The 9,420-nt window shown below is 33.7% G+C and overlaps 3 protein-coding genes across 20 annotated transcripts in view; 2 read left to right on the forward strand and 1 right to left on the reverse strand.

Moving 5' to 3' along the window:
* Window positions 1–39: 39 nt before the first annotated feature.
* On the forward strand, window positions 40–3,391 carry LOC107273684 (Down syndrome critical region protein 3 homolog). Of its 9 annotated transcripts, none has more exons than XM_015752129.2 (7): window positions 40–310; window positions 636–742; window positions 814–957; window positions 1,030–1,422; window positions 1,511–1,607; window positions 1,683–1,808; window positions 1,895–2,265. In XM_015752129.2, the coding sequence occupies exons 2-7, from the start codon at window positions 686–688 to the stop codon at window positions 1,975–1,977; spliced, it is 900 nt and encodes a 299-aa protein (XP_015607615.1). In that variant the 5' UTR covers window positions 40–310; window positions 636–685; the 3' UTR covers window positions 1,978–2,265. The 9 variants fall into 9 exon arrangements, with proteins under 9 accessions (XP_015607615.1, XP_015607612.1, XP_015607614.1 ...); XM_015752126.2 differs by having other exon boundaries at window positions 40–304; window positions 598–742; XM_015752128.2 differs by having other exon boundaries at window positions 40–304.
* On the reverse strand, window positions 2,235–7,090 carry LOC107273683 (mono [ADP-ribose] polymerase PARP16). 8 transcript variants are annotated; one of them, XM_025091036.1, is made up of 8 exons: window positions 6,848–7,090; window positions 5,349–5,438; window positions 3,950–4,299; window positions 3,712–3,867; window positions 3,414–3,623; window positions 3,101–3,266; window positions 2,882–3,014; window positions 2,235–2,756 (listed from the first exon to the last, which is right to left on the reverse strand). In XM_025091036.1, the coding sequence occupies exons 3-8, from the start codon at window positions 4,277–4,279 to the stop codon at window positions 2,597–2,599; spliced, it is 1,155 nt and encodes a 384-aa protein (XP_024946804.1). In that variant the 5' UTR covers window positions 4,280–4,299; window positions 5,349–5,438; window positions 6,848–7,090; the 3' UTR covers window positions 2,235–2,596. The 8 variants fall into 8 exon arrangements, with proteins under 8 accessions (XP_024946804.1, XP_024946808.1, XP_015607607.1 ...); XM_025091040.1 differs by having other exon boundaries at window positions 3,950–4,164; window positions 6,848–7,087; XM_015752121.2 differs by lacking the exon at window positions 6,848–7,090 and adding an exon at window positions 5,571–5,760.
* Window positions 6,016–9,420, forward strand: part of LOC107273680 (myocyte-specific enhancer factor 2) — a 29,655-nt gene continuing 26,250 nt past the window's right edge. The window contains exon 1 of one of the 3 annotated variants that reach the window (XM_015752118.2): window positions 6,016–6,715. The gene's annotated coding sequence lies outside the window, so the exon portion shown is untranslated. The remainder of the gene's footprint in view (window positions 6,716–9,420) is intronic. The other 2 variants (XM_015752117.2, XM_015752112.2) reach the window with 2 other exon arrangements.

Here is a 9,420-nt window from a genome sequence, read left to right on the forward strand (position 1 = left end):
CTGGTTGTTACAGATGGCCAGTCGAGTGTGGCGGGGAGAACCGTGGAATTATCCGTCAATACGATTGGCTCCTTCGTTTATCTTATGTTTAACCGAAACTAATTTATTTTATTCTTTTTTTTGCGCTCTTGGACCTTTAAATATACTGTACCGATAAAAATTGATTAGGGATGCTTATTAAAAAAATATAAACTGTTAATTTGCGTGGATTTTAAAAATGTCGTTGAACATCGTGCCTGATCGTGTCCTTCTCTTTTCTTTTCATTCGCCCCACTACTGGCTGCTAAGGGGCGCGGAATGTGATGTATGGGTATATATATTTATATATACGTTTATGTACAGAATTATCATTTCTAAGTAACTGTCATGATTGTCCTTTACGATTGTTCTTATTTTTTATATAAATAAGATATTGTCAGGTACGCATAGAGTGTGATTTGTGAATTTTTATACATGTAAAATCAAATTACTTGAGAATTGTTGTAAAATAGAGAACTGTCAAACTGTGTATGCTGACTGAAGGGGTATTTTGACAAGTCTGATTTTTGCGTTTTGAATTAACGAAGTATAAGTCTAGTTTATATGGTTTGTTTATAGCTGACAATATTTATGGTATGAATTATTTATGCCGATAGAAAAGAATCGGACATAAATGCTATAGCGAACAGCAGTCATAGAAGTTAAGATGTCGATTAATGTGGATATAAGGTTGAAGCGTGCTAGTAAAATTTATCATGAAGGAGTAAGTCGTGCGTTTATATATCTTGTACATTTATTATATTTTTTGCAGCATACTAATTGACAATGTTTTAGGAAATTGTAGCTGGTCTGATTATATTACAAACAAATTCGGATATTAAGCATGATGGTATCTTTCTTACAATGGAAGGTTCTGTAAACTTACAGCTGAGCTCCAAAAATGTTGGCATATTTGAAGCATTCTACAACTCTGTTAAGGTGTGCAAGGCAAAAATTAGATTAGACTTCTTAAAATGGACTAGATGTTTTCAATGTTTAATCTGTTTTCAGCCTATTCAGTTGGTTCAATATACTTTGGATGTTGCACCATTGGGGAAGATACCAAGTGGCAGAATAGAAATACCCTTTGAATTACCACTGAAACCCCGTGGAAGCAAATCTCTCTATCAAACTTATCACGGGGTTTTTGTAAATGTGCAATATTTAATTCGCTGTGACATAAAGCGAAGTTTCCTTGCGAAAGATGTCAGTAAATCATTGGAATTCATTGTAGAAGATAAACCAAACCCTAAGGTTGAAAAGGAACAAAATAAAATTGTCTTGTTCAAAATAATGCCAGAATCACTTCAAAATGCAAGAGACAGAGCTAACTTGCCGTCATTCCTCATTTCCGGAAGACTTGATTCATTGTATTGTAATTTATCAGAACCATTAACAGGAGAGGTAAAAGCCTTAATTATTTTTTTACGTGAATTGAAAAATCATTTAATATTCATCCTTACATTAATATTTCGAATGTCATATTAAATAGGTTATTATCGAGAAATGTGAAGCTACGATAAAATCCATTGAACTCCAACTAGTGAGAGTGGAGACTTGTGGTTGCGCTGAAGGTTATTCCAGAGATGGTGAATATACAGTATAAGCATGACAATGCAAATAGAATTTATTTTATATTCTTATTTATCATATTTTATTCACAGCGACAGAAATACAAAATATACAAATTGGTGAAGGAAATGTATGTACAGGAATCGGTATACCAATTTACATGATATTTCCACGACTCTTTACCTGCCCTACTCTAAGCACAAGCAATTTCAAAGTTGGTAAGATACTATTTAACAAGATATATCAAACGAATAAACTGCATGATAGCAAAGATCAGCATAAATAAATTATTTTGTTCTTTCAGAGTTCGAAGTTAATCTAATTATTGTGTTCGCGGATGACTACCTCGTGACAGAAAATTTTCCCATTGTTCTCAATAGACATTAAAGGTAAGGTGATGTGCTCTTATAAGAAATCAACACACGTTTCATGTTTTAAATAGTATATTGATAAAACTTGGTTGGATACGTATGAGTATATTGTAGGTTTTAGTGTTTGGGTTCTCAGGTCAATTACACAGAATACCTAGACACCAAAAACCATTACACAACATGCTCAGACGATAAGGAACGAATAGGAATAGTTATGTAGATAACAAAAACTATGTCTAGGGATAGGTACCTTGGAGAGTTTTATAATAAATATACGTGTTAGCAATTTATCTATTTTAAAGTTCATATGAATTTTTATAAGTCTACCTGATAATGTTACCTAATTTTAGGGTTTCTTAAATTTGATTACATCTGTGGTATTTTTTAATACAATGTTTATATACATACTATCAATAAACAAAAGGTATTACACATATGATATTTATCATAGAAGTGTACCTTTAACATGATTTTAATAAAACGATACAATGTTCAGTAAACGAACGTGTATTGGTATATGACATGCAGCAAATATCTTGAAATATATTTCATAATAAAAAAAAAGTATTATATTCATGCAGAGCCACGATTTCATTTGAATTATTATAGATCAGGTGGAATATTTTCGTATTGTCTCAGTCAAATCCAGCTTTCTGAACAAAAAGTCTATAATATTTCTCAACGTGTTTGTTATGTGTCAGTCCAACCGATGTTAGCAACACAATGTAGCCAAGTACAAAAGTTAATAACTTGTGTCGTCCAAACCATGCCATGAGACCTCTTCTATCCGTGCTCCTGAAGTTATAACAAAGTATTTTTTTTATGTTTCGATGCAAAGTAAACTTCCATAAGAAACTAGTCGAACAGTATTTTGTTGACATCCAGATCAAATAAGATTAAATTATAAAGCTTTGCCTTACCTTGGTGCTCGGAAGTCTTGACTGTATACTAGAAGATAGCGAATTCGTACAAGCTCACTGTTTATAACCAAATAATATTTATTTGGAACTTTGCCTCCGGCAGAATCGACCACCCTATTTCTTGAGGTATCACCTACACAATTTATAGGAAAAGTTTACTTCGATTAATTATAATAGGCCTATAATTTTATTTATATAAATATTAATGTATGCATGCACCTGAATTTCCTTGCTTCACGTCAGGATGATTGATGAGTTCACAGAGTGCAACGCAGCTGAGTTCACTGCCTAGGACACTTCCACCCCATCCATAGCCAACAGGGCTATATGGTAAACTTACTCCTAATTCGCTTGATAGATATATTCCTTTACCGAAGAGTGCAGTCTGCATAATTGAGATATTTTGTTATATTCTTAATAATAACTGAACAAAGTTGTTTATAATATGCAAAAATCTACAATAATTAATACACTGTCCAATACATTTAATATACTGACTGTGAAACTATATCAAAACACGTTTTTACATTACCTTGCACATGTTCTGCTGCAAACCGTAATGTATTATGGAGTGGAAATTTTCTAAACGGCTACCGTGATACGCATAAAAAGTTGAATGACCTTGTGCTGCATTTTTCCATTTCTCTTCTGACGTGGATTGCTTGGCACTTGCAATTTGGAATATCAAATTTGGTGGTGTAGCTTTCATTTCTGATGGTACTTTTTGCAAAACCGATTCAAACTGAAAATATTAGATATCATTAGCATTAATAATCTATAGAACTGATAAGTTTTACTGACTTCAAGTGATTGTGTTTAAGAAGACTTACACAGTCTTTATTTACACTTTTGATATATGGATCCCTTAATCTTATAAGAACCCAATATAATAAATCAATAGTTGTTCCATAATTAGAGTAAGCATTAGGTTCATGTAGTTCTTGATAAATAATAGTCAGTGGTGGAACTATCTCAATAGCCTTTCTCTGCAAAATATTTGTTTACTATATAACAGTGTAAACCAAGCAACTCCAAACAATCTATTTCACATTATTTTCAGAATTATACCAAAGCTTCAATATCCTTGCATTCGTTGACTATGTACATTGGCGGGAATGGTTTTAAACAAGAATCAAATCGATAGCTATGGCATGCTGCTATAAAAAGTGACCATTTTAGGTCAGCAGCTTTAAGATCCTTTTGGAATAAATGCTTGAGTGACGATATCTTCTTATCCGAATCCTCCTGCGTCACTGAAGATTTCATTCCATGTGTAGTAGATTCTAAATGAAGTTCTGATGTTTGTATTAAACTTTTGTCATCGTCAATCTCTTTATAATTCTGAGCATCCATTTCATTTTTCTCACACGCTTGAGTATTTTCTTCTACGCAGACCATTTTTTCCCAAGAAATTATACCTACATTTATATATTCAAGGTATCAACTTCAAAATATTTGAATTGCTTATGTCAAATCATAACAATATTTGAATAAAGCCAAATGCCCCAAGCTATGTTGGTTTTATCAAAAGCAAACTGCACATAATTTAATCCCAGTAACGGTACCAAAAAAGCTTATTTTATTATACAACTTTACTTATAATTGCTTAAATTTGAGGTTGCTTATGATACAATAAGAAACAACACATCTCGTATGGACGTAAACACAAGACTGACGTATCTCAATCTGACCATTACAGTCCCAACTTTTGCACAGAATAGCGTAGCATCTTCCGTCTAAATAGTTTAACATACGTTTACCACTCTTGACTTACAACACTAGTTAATAGAACTAAGTAAATATCAGTTAATGGAAGTATACGATGATATCTGCTAGTGAATATGTCACGTCAGGTGACGAGCTTTGAACGTGTAATCTGAATATGTAGATTAACGATATGATTTCATTATCAAAAGAAATACAAAAATATAAAAGAATCCTGATTAGAGTAAGAAATCATAATCTTACATAAAATAGCATCGGCATCAACAATTCATGAGAATTTAAAAAAATCAATATATATTGCTCAATGTGTGTTGTATTGTATTTATCGACAGAGTATATCAAGTGATGAAGTGTAAATTAATAACGTTCAATGACGCCAATTTATCGCGCGATGTAATATAATATAGAAGTACATCCTTTAAAAATGTTTATACTTTTTTACGTCAATTCAGAGTCAATTCTACAAGAACATTTGAATGGATGCATAAATCATAGAATTCTTGAGTAATCGAGTCCTTTTCAAAACGACCTCACGGCGAGCCAATAGGAGAGTGTTTTACTAGATCTAGTAAAGTCGTTCGGCCAATAGCAGCTAAGCTATCATATTCAAAAACTTCCTTAGTACATACGTATATTTTTCTCAAACGAAGTAGACGTGAATTGTGGAAGGTGTAAATTTTAACTCCGATTATATGGTAATTAAATATTAATGACTAGCAGTAATACAATATTAAATACATACCTAATTCAGTATTTTATACAACTGATTATTCAAAGGAGTATTTATAGCCCGTTATATAAAATAAACCTCACTTATTAGGCCAGCGACAGCCTGAAAGGGAGAAGAGTATTTGATATTTAATGTCTTAATCAGTTTCTTTTTTCCCTTTATATTTGCTTGAAACAGGCGCTTTGTTTATAAGAAAACGTCAAAACTAGAGTTAATGCACAATTCGTATCTTACATGGAATAATATGATTTATCATTTCACAGCAGAGACACAGATCATTGCTCGCACATACGTGATACGTTTAATGGGACAAACACATTAATTACAAGAAATTTATCTCAAAATCTGAAACATTTTTCTAATAGGTTCGTTGTCGTACGTAGAAAATGTCTAGCATTTGTTTCCGCGACGTTACCGTTTTGTTTTCATTGCTTTTGTCATAATAAAAAGAAAGGAGTTTGCGCAACGTACGTAGCATAAAGATAATACAGAGCTGACACAAGCACAATACTATTTTCTTTCTTTCACAACGTAAATATTATAATCAGATTTCAAAGAGTATACACAACATCACGTAAATAGTGAATTTCATCTTCAAGATTTTCATCACTGCTCGCTTCGAAAGGGCAAGCAGGAACGGAGAAAGAGAAAGAGAGACGAAGAAACAGAAGAATGCGAGTGGACGAGAAAGAGAAGACCGGCCAAGAGGAAGAGTGAGAGAATAAGAAGAGAAGAGCATGCGAAAGAAAAGAGAGGAAGAAGATCTGCGGCTGATATTCTCGAAGTTACGTTCGAGTAATAACGTGGGAGTTCGTCGCTTCTATTATGAAAGTATTATTAGGAGTGTGAAAGAAAGGAAAAACCAAAGGATCGTTAAGTTATGGAATGCTTTCTTCCGTAGAGAGAAGATTCTGTAAGATCGACCGGCCGGTTGTTTCGCTTCCCAGGGATTTTGTCGAGTGAAAAGTTGGCAGCAATGCACTTCAATGTCATGCTTCAAGGTAAACTATCGATGACGTCAGTGTACGTCACTTAACAAGTGGGAGTGGATGGATGGATGTCTGCATCCGCGGTGGTTTTCGCGAATCGCACTCGGAATCTGCAGAAAGCCCGACTGTGTCGAGGCGAGGATGTTACGGGTTTCCTAGCGATGTAGTGCCGTGAAGAGTGGCGTTGATTCGCACGTGTTTTCGCGATACGTGGAAAATCACCGAAATCTGTTTGCGCATGCCCGCGCCCGATGACGTCATGAAAATTGTGGTTTTGATCAAGCTCGTTCAGTTTTTTTTTCAACAATAATGTTGCTGTGCGAAGTTAAATAATTAGTGGACAACAGGGGGAACCGAGGCCCGAGAACCGAGGCTCCACCGGTGAAAATCGTGAGTACCATCGAACTATTAACGCGCTACGTCGCCTTTTCAAAAACTCATCCGCAAGGGTACAGTCTGTTCGACATGGCCTTCACACATGCATATGACATTGAGTTTCGTTTTCAAAAAAAAATTATTCACCTGCATAATGATTTTATTGACGATGCGTTTGACTATTGGAAGGGATGTTAGACCCGCAGTGGATTTTATCGAGATTTCAGTATTCTGTCTTATGGTTTTCGCGGAGACGGTAACTAACGTTCCTCGTCCCTTCTTGCGGATATATTGATCTTGTTTGCAGCAAGTATGGAACCAAATGTCGAGAGTTTACATTACGTGATCTTTTGTGGCTTCACGAGGGGGTTGGATCGATCTTCTATCTGAGAGATTACTTGGGGAAATAATCTTAGCTCCATTGCGAGCTTTGCAGTTGTAGTTAAAAAATTGTTTTATCGCTTTTGAATTTAATCAATACTGTTTTTCCCACTTTTTTATGGGGAGATGTTTCTTCATATTTTCAATCCAATGCGTTTGTGATATGTTGTTTCTTCTGTTTTGTTTATGCTTTACTACTTCTTAGGAATAATAGTCTATAATGTGAGTCTGATGAGAATCTCGAGGTATCTATACTGATCATTCGCTGCGAACCGAACAAGAATCTTTTGAGTTAAGATCTGATTTGAAATATGCAACGTTTGTAGTATCAATTAATGTCGTAATTTATTATGCTTGCTTTTGCTATTTCACTAAACCTGAATCAGTTAGGTTAGATGTCGAGTATTGTGGGGTACGACTATTATGCACTTAGTTATTATACGGTTTAAACCATTCTGCATATGATGCTGATAAAAACTTCCTTAGGTTTAGTAATTATACCAAGTTTATATATTACAATATTATATTATTACGTTAGTTAATATATTGAAGTAATAATCTTGCTAAAGAATATCGAGACGCAATAGAACACTTTTTTAAATTGTATATACAATCAATTATATTTTTAATAACAATAGAGCAAATTCTACTCCTCATTGTACATGTATAATTTATATAACATTAACAGTAACACAGAACAGTTGACCATCATGTTTACATATAGAATATTAAATTGTTCCTTGATTTTAATGTCAGTTCTTTTCCTCTCTTGACCGACAGCATTGAACTATTATGGCTGATGTACCGAAGGTAGTTTAAACAGCTGCATCATTATCTTAAAGTAATAATTGCTTTAGCCTTTGTTGAACCTGGATTCCTCTTTGTTATAACAGATACATGATGATAAAAATTGAGACTATTACATAAAAAATATCAATATTTTTTATTCTACTTTGAGAGCAATGTAAATTATCCCAATAAATCTATATCTAAAATTGATGGTAACATTTAAAAAATCTCTAACCCACACAGCATTATTGCGTAAAGCAATGCAAAATGAAGCAAGTAACAATATTTTCTGTCGCAATGAATTTTCCTCAAGATAACATAAGAAATACCAAACATGAAACATAAAGCCTCTCGTATGTAAATATATGATATCTCATTGGATGTATATCTAGCGAAAATAATTATATCCAGTATAACATCAATTGAGAATGAATGCATTCAAAAACTATTTTGTTTGCTTGTTTTTTGTCCTTGATGTTAGGCTTATGGGTTTGGGGAGTCTTGTGATTTCTCATCCGATAACGCCATCTACGCATTGGATTTATTTATCTCGCGAAATTCAGTCGGTAACATGGAAAACTTTACGTTCCACCGGGATAACCGTAACATTTCGTCGTTACGAATTTTCGACGCGGACCAAGAGGAACGAATATATTAAATACTATACTTATTATACCCATTGTAATTCTTCTGGTTCTTTGGAGATTTACAATTTATATCTATATGTAAATCAAGGTGAGAGTTTGTTTGCATTTATATACAGCGACACTGTCTGATGTTAATGCCGCAATTGTTTACTCTGACGAAGAACAAGATTTCAATAGAAACTGACAATTATGTCGAAGAATGTCAATTACGAGTGGAATTATGATCATTATATTGTTTAAACAATATCTTATATTGCAAGACGCCCTGCGCGAAGTCACGACGAACTATCGTTATAACCTGCAACAAAATTTTCGAACATTTTCAATAAATAACATTACACCCATTTTAGTTATCAGTTATGTACGAGATAATTAGAGTCCATTGTTAAAATTTATAAAAAAAATTTGATTCCTTAACAAAAATCATAAATCGCGTACATTCATTGCCTCACTATTCACGTATAATTTCCATTGCCAAATGTTTCGTTAGGCTCGAATCCAAATTTGATTTCGGTTGCACTCTATCGGCAGAAAAAGCGTTTCTCCCGCGGTTGACGTTTCACACGTATTTCCAATAAATGCCTGAAAGATTTCACTTCGGACGAATAAAGAATGTATCTCGCAGTATCGATTTTCTGCTTCGCGGAAACGAGAGCGACGTCGAGCAATGTGCTTGCGCGGAAAAAAGCTCAATTTTTTTTTTTTATTTCAGTCTTCTTCAAATAATGCGAAGAAAAAAAAAGCATATACCGGATGCTGACAGCATCCTCCAACCATACGTAATACCCGTCAATAAGGATATATCAATATTCATATATAAGCATTGACATTTTTTGTCTGAACATAGCGCATCCAAAATTTAATCCTGCTTTAACTAGTTTTTTTTTTTTTTTTTTTTTTTTT

Source organism: Cephus cinctus, unplaced genomic scaffold (assembly GCF_000341935.2).
Source record: "Cephus cinctus unplaced genomic scaffold, Ccin1 Ccin1_scaffold1780, whole genome shotgun sequence".
In the NCBI taxonomy this organism is placed as follows: Eukaryota; Metazoa; Arthropoda; class Insecta; order Hymenoptera; family Cephidae; genus Cephus; species Cephus cinctus.

Coding starts and splice junctions, on each gene's coding strand:
- LOC107273684 (XM_015752129.2), top strand. CDS start 686: ATGTCGATTAATGTGGATATAAGGTTGAAGCGTGCTAGTAAAATTTAT. Junction 958..1,029: donor CATTCTACAACTCTGTTAAG/GTGTGCAAGGCA, acceptor ATCTGTTTTCAG/CCTATTCAGTTGGTTCAATA. Junction 1,809..1,894: donor CACAAGCAATTTCAAAGTTG/GTAAGATACTAT, acceptor TTGTTCTTTCAG/AGTTCGAAGTTAATCTAATT.
- LOC107273683 (XM_025091036.1), bottom strand. CDS start 4,279: ATGGTCTGCGTAGAAGAAAATACTCAAGCGTGTGAGAAAAATGAAATG. Junction 3,624..3,711: donor AAAGTGTAAATAAAGACTGT/GTAAGTCTTCTT, acceptor TAATATTTTCAG/TTTGAATCGGTTTTGCAAAA. Junction 3,015..3,100: donor CGTGAAGCAAGGAAATTCAG/GTGCATGCATAC, acceptor TAAATTGTGTAG/GTGATACCTCAAGAAATAGG.